At 42.8% G+C, this 21,116-nt stretch overlaps 1 protein-coding gene across 3 annotated transcripts in view; it reads left to right on the forward strand.

Moving 5' to 3' along the window:
- The first annotated feature begins 10,513 nt into the window (after positions 1-10,513).
- Positions 10,514-21,116, forward strand: part of EIF4E2 (eukaryotic translation initiation factor 4E family member 2) — a 32,851-nt gene continuing 22,248 nt past the window's right edge. For all 3 annotated transcript variants that reach the window (XM_063442826.1, XM_063442824.1, XM_063442825.1), the window contains exons 1-4: positions 10,514-10,619; positions 11,173-11,287; positions 12,129-12,263; positions 13,254-13,358. In XM_063442826.1, the coding sequence (XP_063298896.1) occupies positions 10,600-10,619; positions 11,173-11,287; positions 12,129-12,263; positions 13,254-13,358 (375 nt within the window). In that variant the 5' untranslated portion in view covers positions 10,514-10,599. The remainder of the gene's footprint in view (positions 10,620-11,172; positions 11,288-12,128; positions 12,264-13,253; positions 13,359-21,116) is intronic.

Genomic DNA, 21,116 nt, shown 5'->3' on the forward strand with positions numbered 1-21,116 from the left:
GTCTTAGATCTCAAAGATGCCTTCTTTTGCCTCCGAATTGCCGCAGAAAGCCAATGTATTTTCGCTTTCCAATGGGAGAACGCTGTAACGGGCTCAAAACGCCAAATGACTTGGACAAGACTGCCCCAAGGGTTTAAAAATTCACCTACCCTATTTGGTTCAGCTCTAAGTCAAGATCTACTGGATTTCGAGTCTATCCCAGGAGAATGTGTATTGTTACAATATGTAGATGACTTGTTGATAGCAGCAGTTACAAAAGAAAAATGTCAGCAAGCAACGCACGATCTACTACATATTCTCTGGAAGGCAGGATACAAGGTGTCCAGGAAGAAGGCTCAGTTGTGTTTGCCAACTGTCAAGTATCTGGGATTCCATATCTCTGAAGGTCAAAGGATTATGGGGCCAGAGAGAAAAGAAGCTGTCTGCCAAATACCAATACCCAAGAATAGAAGACAAGTGCGAGAATTCTTGGGGGCAGCAGGCTTCTGTAGGATATGGATTCCCAGCTATGCGATACTGGCAAAACCTCTGTACGCAGCCATCAAAGGTACAGAGCACGACCCCTTCTTATGGACCCAAGAACAGCAAACGGCATTTGAAGATGTGAAGAAGGCTTTGATGAGTGCCCCAGCATTAGGTCTACCTGATCACACACGACCATTCTACTTATATGTACACGAGCAAAGAAGAATGGCTGTGGGAGTATTGACACAGTACTTGGGATCATGGCAAAGACCTGTTGCCTACATGTCTAAGCAACTGGATGCAGTGGCCAGCGGACTTCCACCTTGTCTAAGAGCCGTAGCTGCAGCCGCCCTGCTAGTAGCTGAAGCCGATAAACTCACTCTGGGTCAAGAACTTTATGTACGAGTCCCACATGCAGTACAGACGTTGTTGGATTACAAAGGAAATCATTGGTTTAGTAACAGCCGTATGACCAAGTATCAAGCAATGTTGTGTGAAAACCCAAGAGTGCATTTAGAGACTGTAAACACCTTAAATCCAGCTACCCTTTTGCCGCAACCTACTGAAAGTCAACATGATTGTTTGGAAGTAATGGATGAAGTATTTTCAAGTAGACCAGATCTTCGTGATTTTCCCATCCAGAACCCCGATGTTCAATATTACACCGACGGCAGTAGTTATGTGAAAGAAGGGATCCGCTATGCAGGATATGCAGTGACAACAATAGACAAGGTGATAGAAGCTCGGCCACTGGCGAAAGGAACATCAGCACAAAAGGCAGAATTAATAGCACTAACACGAGCGTTACAATTGGCTGAAGGTTTAAGAGTAAATATCTATACGGACTCTAAGTATGCGTTTTTAACCACTCATGCCCACGGAGCTTTGTATAAAGAAAGAGGACTACTGAATTCAGAAGGCAAAGAAATCAAGTACGCAGCTGAAATCCTACAACTATTGGAAGCAGTGTGGGAGCCGAAAGAAGTCGGTATCATACATTGTCGAGCGCATCTGAGAGGAGATGGTGATGTAACCAAGGGAAATCGGATGGCAGATAGTGCAGCTAAGCGTGCTGCTGAATCAGGAAGACAGGAGTATGTGGGGCATATAGCTGCTCTTATACCAACTCCACTGTCCCAATGGACTCCAGTTTATACAGCTCAAGAAGAGGAGTGGTTAAAGACTGAACCGGGAAAGTATTTGGAGAACAAGTGGTATCAGCTAGAAGATGGAAGAATAGTCATACCAGCATCACTAGCGGTAGAAATTGTCCAAAATTATCACAACGGGACACATTCTGGGAGAGACAGTACTGAAGAATCTCTCAGGAAACATTTCTACATACCAAGATTGTCCAACTTGACTCAGGCCATTGTACGCAGATGTGTAACGTGTGCTAAGAATAATGCAAGACAAGGACCAGTAAAGCCACCAGGAGTCCAGTTTATGGGGGGACTCCCCATGTCCGATCTACAAATAGACTTTACAGTAATGCCTAAATCGGGTGGACATCGTTACCTGTTGGTAATTGTGTGCACCTATTCAGGCTGGGTAGAAGCATGTCCTACTCGTACAGAGAAAGCAGGAGAAGTTGTAAGATTCCTGCTACGAGAAATAATACCCCGATATGGACTACCCTGTTCTATAGGATCGGACAATGGTCCAGCTTTTGTTCATCAGTGCCTACAACAACTGACTCATATGCTTGGTATAAAGTGGAGGCTTCATACTGCATATAGACCCCAGAGTTCTGGTAAGGTAGAGAGAATGAATAGAACTATAAAGAACCAGTTGGCTAAAATGTGTCAGGAAACCCAACTTAAGTGGAACGTTCTCTTACCCATAGCTTTATTGCGAATCCGCAGTACCCCTACCAGAAGGATGGGCCTCTCTCCTTTTGAAATCATGTATGGGCGACCACCTCCCGTACTTGGTAACTTAAGGGGGGACTTGAGTCAGTTGGGAGAAGGAATTACCCGGCAGCAGGTTGTAGAGTTGGGTAAGACTATGGAGGAGGTACAGAAATGGGTACAAGATAGATTACCTGTGAATATTTATCCCCCTGTTCATAGTTATCATCCAGGAGACCAAGTGTGGATTAAAGAGTGGAATAATGTACCGTTAGGGCCCAAGTGGAGAGGTCCTTATGTTGTTCTTTTGTCTACCCCTACAGCGATAAAAGTAGCCGAAGTAACTCCGTGGATACATCACTCCAGGGTTAAACCAGCAGCAGTCGATTCTTGGCAAATTACAGCAGATCCAGAGAATCCCTGCAAGATCCGGTTGAAACGCACTACTCAGTCGGAGTAACGAGGAATTATTGTGGATTACAAATTTTATTGTTACAGGTGTGAGTGAGAAGGCCATAATAAAGCCTGTCCGCTTACCAACACATAGTGTATAAGCCAGGAAAGTCTCGAAGGGACACCTGTGAAGACGAGCAGAACTCCATTCCCTGCAGCCCTCACATCCTGGAAGCTGAGGTTCCATCGCACGGACGAAGACTGAGGATGACGGCGAAAGATGTGCTTTTGATTGTGTTTATTTATGTGTTTTTATATTCAGGAAGGTAGAGGTACCGACACTCCTAGCTGTGAGGTATGCATTAAGACTACGAGAACAGGTAACCATATTTCCCAAACCCTAATTTGGCATTCACAATACGAATGTAAAGGAGAGGTATCAAGATGTAGATACCTAAATATAGACTATAGTGTGTGCCATTTAGGAGTAGGAGAACCTAAGTGCTTCAGTCCAGAGTATCAACCTCGTACAATTTGGTTGACTCTCAGGAATGGAGATCCTCAGGGGACCCTAATTAATAAGACGGTGTTAGAATCCGTACATTCTTCGGGTGTTCTGCTATTTGATGCATGTAAGGCGATATCAAGTGGTAGAAAACCGTGGAATGTATGTGGGGATCTTAGATGGGAGAGGACGTATGGGTCTAATGATAAATATATTTGTCCCAGTAGTAAAAATAAATATGTGAGTCCTAGATGCCCAAATAAAGACTATAACTTTTGTCCATATTGGTCTTGTGTGGGGTGGGCGACTTGGGGACAGACAGTAGATAAAGACATGATAGTGACTAAGTTGCCGACTAGCCCTTATTGTAAGTCTATGGAATGCAACCCAGTCCATATACTTATTAATAACCCCGACAAGTTCCTAGATAAGTATGGAAATTTATTTGGGTTTCAGATATACGGGACGGGTTTAGATCCTGGGACATTATTGTTTATAGGAATAGAGACTGATACGGTATCCTCCCAGACTCATCAAGTATACCATTCCTTTTATGAAGAGATGAGTATAGATAATAAGATCCCCCATAACGCTAAAAACCTGTTCATTGACCTAGCTGAAAGTATTGCCGGTAGTCTTAATGTTACCAACTGCTATGTGTGTGGAGGTACTAACATGGGAGACCAATGGCCTTGGGAAGCAAAGGAGGTAATGTCCGGTTCTGAGGCAGTTGACCAACTAATATCTACACAAGCCGATTATCATTTGAGTGTTAGAGGTAAATCTGAGTGGAGATTAAAGACCTCCATCATAGGTTATGTTTGCATAGCAAGGAAAGGAATAATGTATAATACTTCTGTAGGAGAATTAACTTGTCTAGGGCAAAAAGCTTATGATGATGATACTAAAAATACAACTTGGTGGTCGGCTTCAAATGTCTCAGAACCATCTAACCCGTTTGCTAGATATGCCAGTTTAAAGGATGTGTGGTTTGATTTATCCATCACATCTACCTGGAGAGCCCCAGCAAATTTGTACTGGATCTGTGGTAAGAAAGCCTATTCGGAGTTGCCACAGGACTGGGAAGGGGCATGTGTGTTGGGTATGCTCAAACCATCCTTCTTCTTGTTACCGATTGAAACAGGTGAGACTTTAGGTGTTAAAGTGTATGATGTGAATCATAGGAAGAAAAGGGGACCCTTAGAGATAGGCACCTGGGAAGATAATGAATGGCCTCCCCAGCGTATCATAGATTATTATGGGCCAGCCACGTGGGCAGAAGATGGTACCTTTGGTTATAGAACCCCAATTTATATGCTCAACCGTATTATAAGATTACAGGCGGTGGTTGAGATTATTACTAATGAGACCTCACAAGCACTCAATCTTCTAGCGAAGCATAATACCAGGATGAGGACAGCAGTGTACCAAAATAGATTAGCCTTGGATTACCTTTTGGCAGTAGAGGGAGGTGTATGTGGGAAGTTTAACCTGAGCAATTGCTGTCTTCAAATAGATGACGAAGGGCAAGCAATAGCTGAGCTTACTAGCCATATGGTTAAACTAGTGCATGTGCCTACTCAGGTATGGAAAGGGTACAATCCAAGTAGTTTGTTTGGTAGCTGGTATGAGTGGTTTGGAGGGCTTAAGGCAGTGGTAGGTGGAGTCCTACTGATTTTACTGTTGTGTCTACTCCTACCGTGTCTTATACCCTTAGTAGTTAGGTCTGTGCAAAGCCTGATAGGAAGTATAGCAGAGAGGAAGGCTGCTGCACAGATAATGGCGATATATAAGTATAAGGCTCTAGATCAAGGAGAACCAATGCAGGAAGATGAGTGTTAAAAGATTCACATCATAAGATAAGTCTGGTCTGGTTCATGGTAACCTGAGGTATATGCAAACCAAGGTTAAGTGATGCCTCAAGTAATTGTGAAATATCAGAGGCATCAAAGGGGGGAATGTGATGTAATTCCAGTAAAATACAAGTTTAGCAGGCTAAGATTGCCACAAGGCATATGTATGTATATGTGTTTGTAGTATCAGTTAGTTAATTACACGTAGCTAAGATACTGTTATCACTGTACTGACCAGGTGCAGGAATGTAAGAACTGGAATTACGCGTCCCTCTCCTTTGTATCAGATGAGCCACGTGGTTAGACCGGATGGATGAGTTTAGACTCTATTTATTAAATAGGTTAAGGGTATGTGTGGGTGTAGTTAATTGTGGGAGGAGCTACAGTGCTATATAAGGAATGTACTCTATGTATTCAGTACTCAGACTTTGCTGTATTTTGGTGACGCTAGTCCCTCTGAGTCCCGATCGGTGATCCAATAAAGAATCTCTTCCTTCCTGAAGAAACCTGTGTCCATCTCTCTGTGCTTGGCTTCCGTCAGTTTCTCCGGTATCAAGATAAATTCTAAATTAAACAGAATGTGCAATAAAGGAAGTTTAAAGAGACACTATAGTCATTAAAACAGCTCTAGGTGAATTAAGCAGTTTTGGTACGCAGGTCATGCCTCTGCAATCTCGCTGCTCAATTATCTGCCATTTAGGAGTTCAATCAGTTTTGTTTCTGTTTATGCAGCCTACCTCTCCCCTGGCTGTGACTGACACAGTCTACATGGAAAAAATGTCAGAGGCAGACTAGCAGCAGCCAATCACACTGTCCCAGACCATGTGATCGCTATGATAGTCAGTCACAGCAATCATATGTGCTGCAGGAACTTCTCATCCGTGTAAGCAGGGAAGTGGAGAGAGACTGATCAGTGCTGATCTGCTTCTTCATGTAAAATAAAAAGTGTTATTAAAAAACCCACCCCCCCCCTTTACCTTGTTTTAATAAAAAAGTAACCCTTTCCCTGCCCTTTGATCACTACCTGCAGTAAATCTAGTTCAGTAGTTTTCAAACGAACAAACTATCGAACATAGTCCATAGTCTTACCCCAGAGCTTGTTCCCCTTGTTTGTGGGAACGTTTCCACCGAACAGTGTCTTCCTAAGTGCTATAAAACCGAACAGAGGCGATCATGGAAGTCCAGCGGTGTTCAGGAGTTTCAGTGTCCGAAAATAGTTCCATGAACTCGACGACCAAACATCACTGCCTGTTTTCGTGCGAACAAGATGGCCGTCACTTCGTGGTCATCCATAGGAATTACGGCCGCCCAGACGAACACTTAGAACACTGTGGTGGAAATTGCTACAAAGTAGCAATTAGGCTTAACAAGCCCCAGGGTGGTCTCCAGTTTATGCGGCTGTTCAGTTCCCGAACCAAATATAAAATCCCACAATCCAAGTCTGTTCACGTTTTTTTTAAAGGGCCCATAGTCTTTTGGTAAGAGGCTGGCCAGCAGGCCCCTCCAAGGTTCAGTTTGTCACACACCCGTTCAAGCTAGTGGTGAAAAGGGACAACCAGACCTATACATTGCACATACCAACAAAATGTCGGACTTTGCTGACCACCTGTGGATATCCCTCCTTCACCAACTCCCACCAGAAGCAGCAAGTTCGCAAAGGGACAGCGGGCCCAGGTCTGGAGGTCACCCACTTCCACCTTGCCAACAACAAAGGAAATGACCAACACCTACTCCGAAAGGATCTCCTCAAAGAACCACTTGAGCTCACCCGTAAGGGTTGTAGACATTCCTTACAAGACCGGCAGTTCTCGTCTATACCCCGGATCAGGTTTTATGACACCTCCATGACACAGTTTGACTTTATGTTTAAGTTTAATGTTTAACTAATCCGCATAGGCGTAGGCCCACTAATGGCAAAACATGCTTATGCATGTTTATTTGAGGCACATTTCTCCAGTAGGGCTGGGTACTCAGGGCTGGGGAACCCCACTGACGGCTGATACAAAACCTGTCCCACTCGAGGCCCCACTCACTGAGGATTGCGGCATGATACAAACCGCAGAATGTGTAAATACCTTGCCCAAAATCTCCTCTAGAGGTCCGCGGACCACCAGCCCCATAGGGGCCAAGACACCCTCACAGGCTTCGAGAGTATTGCCTCCTTATGAAGACTCCAGTTAAGGAGACCCTAACCCCTCCCACAATATAGCACCCTATGTTCGCACTTTGACAATAAAAGGTGTGCCCTGCTGAACTGGGGGACACATAAACCGCGTCTTACAAGAAAAGACATGACCCACAATTCTCGCAACAGCCCCTCAAATAGGAGACACCTCCGTACCCGCACCAGTGAACCCCACCATGTGTATTAGCCCTGGACTCCTGACCTTATTACCGGGGGACAGTGCTTTCCTTAGATGTAGGGAACCCCTGCCACTAACCACTGTACTGGACACACTATGTTTAGCATAATAAGAGGGGGGACCCCAAAGGTGTCACTGAATATCCACCCTGGGAGACTGTACAACCAATTACCTAGGGGTATATATATGAGCCTATTTGAGACTTTAAGGTTGCAATTACTGTTTTCTTTACAATGTAAAATCATATGTACTGACCGTGTATACACCACTCCAAGTAGGGCGGTGCCCGCATGGACCCTGGTTTAGGTTTCCCCTTTCTTCTGAGTAACCATATATGTACAAGTCAGCTAACACTGTACAGGCCCGTAAGCCCACAAGGTAACAGAATTGAAATCTATAAGAATCGTTTGTTTACCATGTACATTGACAAGTATGCAAATTAGGCTTCTCCAATGTGCAAGGGACTAACATTATACTTACCCACCTACCTGAAAGAGCCCTCTGACGCCCCTCCCTATTGTGCCATACAACAACAAAAAAGTGGGGCCGACTACGTGACACTCCTGCACTGGCTGGGCAGGTTATAAGCCTAACCCTGAGATCCCTCTTTATGCCCATGTTCAAACCACCTGCTGTTTCCTAACAACCTACTGTGTGTCCATACCATCCATAGAGACCCTTAACCCCTGAATACCCTGACCAACTTAGGCACAAACCGCCTTTATACGTACCTGACTTTCCACGGTCACCTTTTGTAAACACGATGTATCTTGTCCTTGTTACATGCACCCTGTTCCGAATTATTATGCAAATTCTATTTAAGTGTCACAAAGATTAAATATTTTCTTTTTCAGTTTAACTCATGGATGGCATTGTGTTTCAGGGCTCTTTTGATCACTGAAAACCATCTCGACACCTGTGATAATTAGATTGCCAGGTGAGCCCAATTTAAGGTAAAACTACTAAAGGAGGGTGTTCCACATTATTAAAGGGACACTCCAGGCACCCAGACCACTTCTGCCCATTGGAGTGGTCTGGGTGCCAACTCCCACTACTCTTAAAGGACCACTATAGTGCCAGGAAAACATACTCGTTTTCCTGGCACTATAGTGCCCTGAGGGTGCCCCCACACTCAGGGACCCCCTCCCGCTGGGCTCTGGGGAGAGTAAAGGGTTAAAACTTACCTTTATTCCAGCGCCGGGCGGGGAGCTCTCCTCCTCCGATCCTCCCTTTCGTCTGAATGCGCATGCGCGGCAAGAGCTGCGCACGCATTCAGCCGGTCTCATAGGAAAGCATTCTCAATGCTTTCCTATGGACGCTTGTGTGCTCTCACTGTGATTTTCACAGTGAGAATCACGCAAGCGCCTCTAGCGGCTGTCAGTGAGACAGCCACTAGAGGATTTGGAGGCTGGATTAACCCTATTATAAACATAGTTTCTCTGAAACTGCTATGTTTATAAAAAAAAAAGGGTTAATCCTAGAGGGACCTGGCACCCAGACCACTTCATTAAGCTGAAGTGGTCTGGGTGCCTAGAGTGGTCCTTTAACCCTGCAGCTGTAATTATTGCAGTTTTTTATAAACTGCAATAATTACATTGCAGGGTTAAAGGACCACTCTAGTGCCAGGAAAGCATACTCGTTTTCCTGGCACTAGAGTGCCCTGAGGGTGCCCCCACCCTCAGGGACCCCCTCCCGCCCGGCTCTGGAAAGGGGTAAAAACTTACCTTTTTCCAGCGCTGGGCGGGGAGCTCTCCTCCTCCTCTCCGCCTCCGTTCCTCCCCGTCGGCTGAATGCGCACGCGCGGCAAGAGCTGCGCGCGCATTCAGCCGGTCACATAGGAAAGCATTCATAATGCTTTCCTATGGACGCTTGCGTGCTCTCACTGTGATTTTCACAGTGAGAATCACGCAAGCGCCTCTAGCGGCTGTCAGTGAGACAGCCACTAGAGGAAATAGGGGAAGGCTTAACTAATTGATAAACATAGCAGTTTCTCTGAAACTGCTATGTTTATAAAACAATTAGTAAACCCTAGCTGGACCTGGCACCCAGACCACTTCATTAAGCTGAAGTGGTCTGGGTGCCTAGAGTGGTCCTTTAACTCCACCTCTGGTGGCTGTCTACTAGACAGCCACCAGAGGGCACTTCTTGCTTCATAGCAAAGATTTTTGTGTGAGGACTCGCTCAATTCCCTATAGGAAAACATTGAAAATCATCTTCATCTCTGATCCAAGATTACAATGCTGCAGTTGTGATGTTTGGATGCCAAATAAACTTAAGACAATAAAAGCTTTTGACTCTCACATGGTTATAAAAAGTGGTAAATAGCAACTAACAGCGAAAGACATACAGAGGGTGAACAACTGAAATTGTATTTTATTGAATAGCTCCCTATTCTCTCTAAACAATAGCCAATGTCAAACGGAACTTGCTATGCCAGCACAACTCATGGGAATTTGTATTTGAATGAGGACAGAAGAGAGAGCGCAAGAACAAGATGAGTCTCTAGCCATCTTCCAGCTGCCCCTCTGGTTCAGATTCGTAACAGCGACAAAAGTAAATGAAGATAACCAAATCTTACATTTAGTGGCTAAGTGAAACCAAACCAAACATTGATTTGGAGAGTGGAAGTGCAAGAGAGACAGAGATAAGTACGAAGAAGCAATACAGATTAGTGAATATATAATATATTATGTTAGAATAACCAAATTTGGGAATACAAAATAAACGTAGTGGTCTACAGCTCTACTTAGTGTAAAAATTTAAATTCGAAGAGGTGCACTTTTCTCAGCAAGATGAATGTTGGAAGATGAGTTCTGTCCTGGGGGTCTGACTTATTGTTGATATGTGGCAAACACCTCCCAAAGGTGCTCAGCTGTAATAAGGGAACCATAGCAGACAGTAAGCAGCACACGGGGAAGCCTGGCAGTACCCAGCACGCGGGGAGCCTGGCAGTATCTAGGTAACCAGCTCCATGTATTAGAGCCTAAACAGCCACCTGCTGACCCAATAGTCCACTTCCCGTGCAGGACACGGTGTGCTGTGCTCTGAGCGCCTCGGCTGGAAACACGCTCTGAGCACACCGGGTTCCGCCTTCCTCCAGGAAGCAATCCGTGCTGCGGGGAAGATGCTGTAGTGGGAACGGAAGTGGCCTGGAGTGGAGCACAGCGACGATGAACAACAAATTCGATGCGTGAGTCGCAGCCCGGCAGCCCTGAGTGAATGTGTGTTCACCACATGTCATAAGAACACAATGGGGGGAAGGAATATAACAGCACATATAGGATGTGTATACTGAGAGCAAATCACTGCTCCCACCAGCATGCAGCATGGCCAGTATTGTCGCTGGTGAGATGTACACAGTGTAAAGTGCCAGGACACAACTGGGCAAATAGCTGCTCTGCATCACATAACAGCATGGGATAGTGCTGGTAGCAGTATGTAGGAATATATCAACGTTCACCAGCATAACACAATGTGACATGGATCACTGAACCACTATATTGTTATGTATATTTGAGATGTGCGAGTGAACGAGAATGTTGTAAAGATAATATTGGTTTAAAGCAAATTTCGGTATATGAAATACACATTTGCTAGTTCTCAGTATAGGAATATAATATGTTAAATACGCAGAGATACGCTGATCTGGAAATATACATTGGTTTGAAGGTTTAATAACTAGTAACACACCCTAGTATGATGCTCTAATTGTGACTTTTATTTGTTTAAATCTATATCCCCAGTTTGAAAGATGATGACAGTGGGGATCATGATCAGAATGAAGAGAATGGCACACAGAAAGACAGTGAGAAGGAAAAAAATGACAAGGACAAGAATCAAGGAACCTCTAGAAAGAAGGTATTACCAACAATTCTGTTATTTCCAATACAAGATAAACTCCATTACATACTTTGTGAGTGAGTCTGATGAAAGCTGTGAAAGTCCCAAGGTTTGCTGCAATTAAAAGGACACTCCATTACAAAAATACTAAATAAATAATCATAGTTTAGTAGATATGCCCCAATTTAAAAAAAATCCATGTATTTAATTATGGATTTTTTTTCTATTGGGGGTATATCTAAAAACAGCTTGCATCTTTTGAAATCTGCAAGCTAAAGTGCTTTAGGTGTAAGGAGTATGTATCCCTTTAAAGTTTGTTAAAGGGACACTCTAGACATGCAAGTGGGCTGCAGTTGTCATGGTGCCAGGAGTGCCCTGCTGCTTCCCACTCTAAGTTGTGAAACCATTTTAGAACGATATGACTTTTTACCTAGGATCTGCTAGATGGTGTTTATCACCACTACAAATCACTGAGGGCTGAAAGCTTTCTACTCTGAGCTAAGCCTAGCAGTGTAAAGCTTAGCTGTTTATCTTAGCTAGATCAGTTGATGTTCTCAGCCAATAAGCTAGCTCTGTACTGCGACGGGAAGCTCTCTTCTGGCTATCACTGAGTTGACGAGCGATCCCTCAGGAGTTCTCTAAATTATTCTAAAATTGTTTGACTACTTAGAATGAGGGGTGCCAGGACACTTCAAGCACCATAACCACTACAGTGTTTTGTATTGGTTATACTGCCTGGAGTGTTCCTTTAATACACATTAGCACTATGCAGCCTGTTGTGCAGGTAGTCATGATTTACATAAACATCCACATGTCCAACTGATATATATATTTATATGTATATTTGTATTTTTCTCAGACTGTTGTTCCGGGACCAGCTGAGCACCCTTTGCAGTACAATTACACATTTTGGTACTCTCGCAGAACGCCAGGAAGACCAACCAGCTCCCAAAGCTACGAGCAGAACATTAAACAGATTGGTACCTTTGCCTCTGTGAGTACATAATGTTTGTCAGTGTCATTTCTTCAGATACTCTAATCATGGAACATGAGATAGTGGTGCAAAAGAGATGAAGCTTAAGTTACACCAACTATACACATTCACTCACATCCAATAAATGTACGGAAGGACTAAAATACGGTTTCAGTCAAATTCAATACCTCCAAAACATGTATCACGCAAGGTTTACATGTATATTGAAATCATCTCATTCAGAGAGATTTTCCTCTAAAAATGGTAGGTAAACATATGAAATACATTTTAATTACAATCCTCCATAAAAAGAAAACAATCTATAATTTATTTTCTTTTTTTTTTATCTTATATTATCCTTTTAGACTTTTTTTCCGAGTAATTACCCAAACTGGGTATGTTAATTATAGACAAAAAAAATGACAACATTGTTCCAGGATTAAATATTTAATATAAAATTACAATAAGTACTGTTAATAGTTAAATGAACACTCCAGGCACCAAAACAAGTTCATCTAAATTAAGTTGTTATGGTGGCAGGAAACCCTCTGTCACATTCTTACCTCAAGGTGTTAAACTGTTCTCAAATGGTTTAACCCTATAATTGCCTGTAGGTCTGATCTCAACTCTCCTCCCCTCCTTCCCCCCCAAGGCGGCATTCGGCTTCTGAAATTTGAGTGCCACTCAGCTAATCAGCGGCACCCCTTGCCAGCAGTGCTCCGTGCTTCCTGAAAGTGAAATTTCACAAGCCAGATGCCTCTTTGGGGGGGAAGTTTAGATCGGTGCTGGAGGCAACTTTGCAACCGCTTTAACCCCATGAGGTAAGAGTGCGCTGGAGGGCTCCTGGCACCACAGCAACTTCATTTAGATGAAGTTGTTATGGTATCTTAATTTGACTAAACTGTTCCTTTAACCCATATAGTTTTAAAATCATATTAGTATAAAATTTGTATTTATTATTTATTTTTTTTGTTAGAAAGCAACTGCTGATATTTCTGTGTCACTTGACAGGTTGAACAGTTCTGGAGATTCTACAGTCATATGGTACGTCCTGGGGACCTAACAGGACATAGTGACTTCCACCTTTTCAAAGAAGGCATCAAACCAATGTGGGAGGTAAGGTGCCATATGGAGACCGGGTCAGTGGTAACATAAATTTCAAAAGGTTTTCAAAGCATTTCATGACATATGAAGAATGACCCGAGGGCCAAAACCATAATACTATAGCATATCTGGGTCTCTTTTTGTTTGTTTCATTTGCCTTGGTTTTATTTTGCAAATAATCATTAAAGGGACTATCTAAACACCATAACAATTACAGCTCAATGTTATGCTTATTGGGCAAAGAGACTGTCTTTGCAGTCTCAGCAGTGTAATCACTGCCTCTGCTGAGAAATGAAAAGTTTACTGGACTGATGCTTAATGCTTAAAATAAATATACTGAACGTTCCCCATAGAGATGCATTGAGGAGATGCTGATTAGCACAGCACACCAGCCCTCCAATACTTCTCTATGGGCAAGCTTTTGGAATGACTGAGATTATCAGTATTGATGATTTCAGCCAGATGAGAATCTCTCTTTTTTTTTTTCTTCTGAGGGGCTCTGTGAATCGAACCAGCTACTGTAACACTGTGAAGTTAGAAATACATGTTTTGCTGCACAATGTAACATTTGTTTAGTTGTTTTTACAAATAAAATGCATTTTTACAACTATTTGCTACCGAGTATAGACTGATAGAGTTGTGCTCAAAAGTTTGCATACCCTGTCAGAAATTGTGAAATTTTGGTATTGATTTTGATGTACTCTAAGCTAATGCTTTGTCACGAAAGTAGTATTGTTCTAAGCAGGTAACAAGTTCCCTTTGTAAGAAGGCCCTTGGAGAGAGCGATCCATAAAAGTGTTTAAGTACAAAAACCATTCCAGTTTAGTATGTTGTCTACCCTCAATAGATCCAGTACATCATCAGCCGACCTGAGGGTTTTGTTTTTTGCAAAAAGAGTTGAATGCCTGTTTAAGAATCTAAAGGTTCATTGATAAAGCCCGGTTAGAAAGTTATGGTTATCAGTAAGTGGGCATGATAGACCATATTCAGTTGAGAATGACAGATTATGGGCATGATGCCAAGTTTTTAACCAATGAATTTATTGTCTGAATTATGCCATTACGCCACTCAAGAAAGATGGAGTGCCTTTCTGCAGAATTATAACTGAAAAAATACAGTTACTTATTAGGATAAAGGAGAAGTTAAGTTTAACTGGTCGTCCGGTTTAAACAAGTAAGATAAACATTGTATAGATGTTAAATAAAACAAGCTTTTCTTTATAAAATAATATCTCTAGATTAATTCCATCACCACTATCTGTTTTGGCAGTCACCCGACTAATGCTTTTTAAACAGAATGATGAAGTGATTTTCTGCCATTACAAATCAACCTATCTGCCACTCCAATGCTTTTCATAGAATCATTTTTAGGACTTTTGTAAAAGTTAAAATTTCTCTTGAAATTTACACTATTATAAAATAAGATGGAAGGGAACCTTCAATTAACCGTTAAAGCACATTAGTTAGAACATTATTTTGTAGAGTTTGTTTCAAGAACTTCCATTTATCCTCTGTGCTTTGCCAGTAAAAAGCTCACTGTAAGTCAATTTGTTTGAAAGATGCACTTATCCTATTGAAATTTGCTTTTTTAAAATTAAGCACTTTTGTAAAGCTCATAATTATTTATTTTTTTTTAAAGGGACACTATAGTCACCAGAACAAATACAGCTTAACCCCTTAAGGACCAAGCTTCTGGAATAAAAGGGAATCATGACGTGTCACACATGTCATGTGTCCTTAAGGGGTTAATGTACTTGTTCTGGTAAGTATAGTAAGTCCCTGCAGGCTTTTTGCTTTTTGCTTTACTTTACAGCAGTGGGACACCTCATTTCGCCACTCGTCAGATGGCTTCTAGTGGTGCTTCCTGGGGTGCAGCACTGACATTCCGTGTCTCAACCCATAGAGACACTAAAATTTCCTCAAAGTGATGCATTGATTCAATGGATCTCCGTGAAACATACTGATTAGCCAGAGTGGTGTTTGGCTCTGCCCCGGCCCACCTCCTGGCAATCTCAGCTAATCCAATGCTTTCCTATGAGAAAGCATTGTGATTGGCAGACATAATTACTTCTGATGATGTCAGCCAAGCAAGGCAGATCAGGGGCAGAGCCAGCACCAGCAGACTGGAATAAAGATTTTACTATATTTGGTGAGAGATATGGGGGGGGGGGAGTAGGTATTGTTTTTAGCGCTATAGGGTCAGGAATACATGTTTGTGTTCCTGACCTTATAGTGTTCCTTTAATTTGATCTTAAATGCTACCATATTGGAGTCAATATTTCATAAGTGCTTTCTAATATGATTATTTGAATATAGGCTAACACTATTAGTTATTACAAGATGCAAACAAGCATACAAGTGCATACTTCTCTGTAAATGCATTTCAAGCAGAAACTACCACTAAAAGCAGAAGTGATCATAACAGTTGGAGTAACCCTGTAAAGTATGCGGCACCTTATTACCTGTGCTTCACATTTCCTTTCTCTGTGTCCTATTTCACCCACATCTCTTTTACATCATTCTCATTTTCCAAACCATTAATTCCTCTAGTAAGGAGCCTGTAATTCTGGTCTGAACTGATCTTAGGCCAAATCAAACAATACATTTATTGACTCAGGAGATTCAGCATGCTCCACAACAACAACTACAATGACATGTAGTTTTTATGGTGTTTAGAAAAATAACAACATATAGGCATGTACCTCGTTTTACTGATCAGAGGGAAATTGCAATGTGTCTGTTTTTGTTTTGTTAGTTTTAAGGATCCCCACACACAGCTTTTCTGATTAAATGTTAAGCAACAGTTTTAGTTTTTAAGTAACACTATAGTCACCAGAACAACTACAGCTTAATGTAGTTGTTCTGGTGTCTATAGCCTGTCTTTGCAGTTGTTTTTTTTTGCTGTAAACTGTGCCTCTTGAGAAAAAGGCAATGTTTACATTACTGCCTTGGAACACCTTTAGTGGCCACTCCTCAGACGGCCTCTAAACGCTGCATTTGCTCTTCGTGATATTTACATTTACGACTTCAGGCTGAAACTATTTTTTGGCAATATATTTTTTCAAGTAAACAAAAGGAAACTTACCTTTAAATTAAATTTGAGTGTGATGTTATTTTATATTTTAGGATTTGGCTAGAAGGTTTTTTTTCCTATCAGATTAGAGGCAGTGCTTACACCATAGGGATATCCAATCTGGAGGGAAAAAACAGGCAGGCAAATCTCCAAACATTTTAACCCCTCCCCTAATTACCTCCTTTCCAATAAGTAGCAGCTCCTCCTGATCATCCCCAGTTCTTTGCCTGCCTTCGGCAGGGGAGGTTATGCAGGAAGGTTCTCCAGGAAGCAGGTGAGAAGGGCTGAGGCTCGGGAGGCTCTGCTTCCTTGATGTTCGGGTAAGTAGCGTTTAACACGCCGGACGGCGTGGTCCCTCAGAATTTATTCCGTCTCTTGCCGTGCCAGGTGCCGGTCTGACGAAGGACGCAGGCGTGCGTCGGCTGGGAGGTCCTGTCGGTGGAACGCACACACAGGTTGCGTTGCGTTCCACCAGGGAGTCGCAGAGCGCTATGCACATGCGCAATGCGAACCTGGATTCAGGCGCCAAATTTGAACTTGGCGTTTTTGTTTGGTTACAGGACTTAAAAGGAGCATTACCAGCAGCAACCTCTGTTTGCCAGGAGCTCTCAGAACGGTTGCAAAGTGTGTTTCTCACCTGCCCTCCAACACACTCTCAGGCCATTTAAGGTAAGACTGGTTAAGTTTTTATTTAAATGGTTCTAGCCTGAATCTTTAGGGAAAATTTTTGTTTATTTTCCCTTGTTTTCTGTTCCCAGTATATAATCCTGAAAAATTGGATAAAGTTGCTGAGAAGGGGAAATGTACATCTAGCCAAGCATTTAATGTGCTCTGTGTGTGGCCATCTTATGCCAGATGGTTGTAAAAAGGAAACTTTGCTCTGTGTGTTCAAAGAAGCTTCAGAGGAAGCACAAAGAACAGAAATGTCCACTTTATCAGCTGGTTGCAACAAAGTATGCAGCAAACAGTTGTGGATATGTGGTCAGCAGCATTACAGACAATCCAGGCTTCGGTTGCCCAGGATTCTCAGATTGTTATACATGCTAACAAAGCCTAAGATCTTGGGAAGTTCCGATTCTAGTTTGGAACTAGTGGTTCTGAGTATGGCGATAATTCAGCAGTGTCTCATCAAATGAGGAATCTGCATTCCCAGTAGAATCCATTTGGGGTATTGATTAAAGAAGTGCAGTGGCATTTGAACTTGAGGAAACAGGGTAGAAGTCCAATAGGTTTCTTTTTCACCCACAGATTGGGGAGTTGATTTAAAGGATTGGAAAATTCCCAAGTCACATGCTGTTTATTGGCTAGACAGTTTTTAAATCTCTCTTTTCCATAGAAGCGGAACAAGACTGTAAGCTGGATACTATCCCTGTAGTGGGCGTTCCTATTGCTCAAATAGGTAAGAAGACTACATTACCAATTGGAGATTCAAGCGGGCTCAAGGAGGTCATGGATAAACGCATGGACTCCTCCTTAAAGATGTTGTTCATCTCTTCTGCAGCCCAAGCTAAAGCTTTGATTACGGGGTCATCCGTTACCAAGGCCCATAAACTTGGTTGGAAGAACTAGAAAAGTGGATGCCTCTGCAGAAAGCCTGAAATTATCGGCCAAGAATATAGGTATTTCAACAGTCGCCAGAAGAGCGCTTTGGCTTAGAAATTGGTCAGCAGATGCGGCATCTAATAATTCACTGTGTGAACTGTCTTTTGAACCAGGTAGACTTTTCGGTTCAAAACTGGATGAGTTGTTGAAACAGATGAAGGAAGGAAGGAAAGCTTTACCAGTATCATATAGGAAGCAGTTTAGAAGCCGTAACGCAGAGACACTTCCCTCATTTAGAAGTTCCTTTCGTAGAAACTATTTCAAGGGTCAACAGAAAAGAGCCTTTGATTATAGGAAGAAGGAAAGGTTTACTGCCAAGAGAAATAAAAAATGATGACGCCAGGCCTGTAGGTGGAAGGTTGAGTCACTTCCTAGAGCACTGGAAAGAGACAACATCGGATCGCTGGGTCCTTACAGTGATGGAGCACGGATACGCTCTAGAATTATCACAAGCCCCAAAGAACATGTTTCTATGTTCCGAGATTCATTCTCTAGATATGGAACTCCCTCTGATGCGGGAAGTATCGACTCTGTTACTACAAAGAGTGGTGGAAGAAGTTCCTCTAAAGGAAAGACATCAAGGCACCTATTCAAGATTTTTCTTGGTGCCAAAACCAGATGGTTCGTTCAGACCTATCCTAGACCTAAAGGCCATAAACCAGCGGATTATCAAAAAGAAATTCGTCATGGAAACAGTAAAGTCAGCTGCTCTGCTTATTCACCCATAAAGTTGGTTTGCGTCCCTGGATTTGAAAGATGCCTATCTTCATGTACCCATAGCAGAATCCAGCAAAAGTTTTCTACGGTTGCGGTGTGCTGCCAATCGGTAACCAAACATTACCAATTCAGAGCACTGCCTTTCGGCCTGTCATCAACGCCCAGAGTATTCACAAAGCTTCTAATAGTAGTTTCAGCTTTTCTAAGAGGTATGGGCATCGCTGTCATTCCATATTTGGACGACTGGCTGTTCATTGCAGAGTCCCAAGTTCAACTACAGTTAGACCTGGGGACAGCCATCAAATCGCTGGAAAAGCATGGCTGGCTAATAAATTTCAACAAATCGGAACTAGTGCCAGTTCAAAGGATCCAGTTCTTGGGTCTAATTTTGGATTCTATCGCGATGAAGTTATTCCTGCCAGAAGAGAAGATACTAAAGATCAAGCGGTTAATCCGGAATCTCAGAGAAAAAAGTGTGTTTTCAATCAGAGAAGCCAGGTGCTTGCTGGGTCTGTTTACAGCCTCAATCCCGGCAGTCGGTTGGGCAAAAGCCAGAATGAGACCTCTACAAAGAAACATTCTGCAAGTCTGGTATCGACAGGATCTCGGCCTAGATGGGCTGATGAGGTTTAACGATCTAACTTTGAAAAGTCTGCAGTGGTGGACATTTTCTCGATTCCTCCACGAGGGTCTGTCATTCCGGATGAAGTCCTTCACTATCATAACAACAGACGCCTCTGCGCTGGGCTGGGGGGCCCATCTGGGAGACATAAAGAAGCAGGAGTCCTGGCAAGAGAAGGATATGAGAAGTTCCTCGAACTTCAGGGAATTAAAGGCCGTATGGATGGCACTCTTGGCGTTTCAGTTTCTCATCAAAGATCAACATGTTCAAATTCGTTCAGACAATCGAACGGCAGTGGCATATTTGAACAAACAGGGAGGTACGAGATCAACAAGATTAGAAAGCCTTTGTTCAATAATCATGCTGTGGGCAGAAGTGCACCTTATGTCAATCTCTGCAGTTCACATTTTAGGAAAGTTCAATGTGGTGGCAGATGCCCTGAGCAGGCATCATTTGAAACAAGCAGATTGGTCCCTGTCATGCAGAACTTTCAAGTTCGTCACAGACCGCTTCGGTGTTCCAGAGATAGTCCTGATGGCATCCAGAGTGAACAGGAAGACAAGACGTTTTGCATCCCTAAATCCAGCAGACAGGCCGGATTTCATAGATTCCCTGTCAGTACCATGGAAGTTCAACCTGGCATATATCTTCCCGCCAGTAGTGTTTCTTCCCAGAATACTTCAAAAAGTAAGGCTGGAAAATGTAAGTATTATCCTAATCCTTCCATGGTGGCCAAGAAGAAGTTGGTTCTCGGTTCTCCTGAACTTTCCGGGGGCCACCTTTTGGAAGCTTCCTCTTTCAGGAGTAATTCTAGAGGACGCCATGGTGCCTCTTCCGGCCCTTCGGAGATTCCGTTTGACGGCCTGGTTTCTGAACTCCAGATTTTAGAGAGTAAAGGTCTGGATCCTGAAGTTATAAAAAATTTTTTTTGGCATCTTACAAGGAATCTACTTCAAGGTTCTACGTTAGGATTTGGAAGTTTTTTCAGTGGTGTTGTAGGTTTGAAGTCAACCCTGTTTCCGCGTCCATCCAGAAGATTCTATGCTTCCGTCAGATGGGATTTGCAAAGGTCTTAATCCTGCTTCATTTAGATTACATGTTTCTGCTATCAGTTTCTTCTCCCTCAGATGTTTCACCTCGAATTTTCTGATTTCAAGGTTCTTCAGAGCTCTGACACGTTTGGTGCCCTTTGTTAGGGAAGCCTGTCCTCCCTGGGATCTGAATTTGGTCCTTTCCGCGCTTTGAGTACCGCCTGTTGAACCATTGGAAGAAGTTTCCCTGAAGATGTTTTCGTTGGATACCGTTTTTTTTTGGTGGCTATTCGTCAGCTAAAAGAGTATGTGAGATCCGAGCGCTTCGGGAGTATTTTCCCTTTTTGGTTTTCATCAGGACAAGGAGGTTCTGAAGCTCGATCCTTCAGGTATCACTAAAGTTTTTTCTGTTGCCAATGTCAACCGAGAAGTGGTTTTGCCGACCGTTTGTCGGAATCCGTCTAATGCCTTGGTAAGTAATTTTCACTGCTTAGACTTAAAGATATGTCTTTGGCAATATCTAAAAGCTACGGAATCCTTCCGGTAGGATATCAGTATGTTTGTCTTGTTCATAGGCACAAAGAAAAGGTATGTTGGTTTCGAAGAGTTCTCTGGCTAGATGGCTGAAGGATTGTATTCTGTTATCTTATTCTAAGAGTAGCACGGAATTTGCAGGCCCTATAAAGGCACATTCTACTAGAGCTGTTTCGCCGTCATGGGCTCTGC

The sequence above is a fragment of the Pelobates fuscus genome, chromosome 2 (assembly GCF_036172605.1).
Source record: "Pelobates fuscus isolate aPelFus1 chromosome 2, aPelFus1.pri, whole genome shotgun sequence".
NCBI classification, from domain to species: domain Eukaryota; kingdom Metazoa; phylum Chordata; class Amphibia; order Anura; family Pelobatidae; genus Pelobates; species Pelobates fuscus.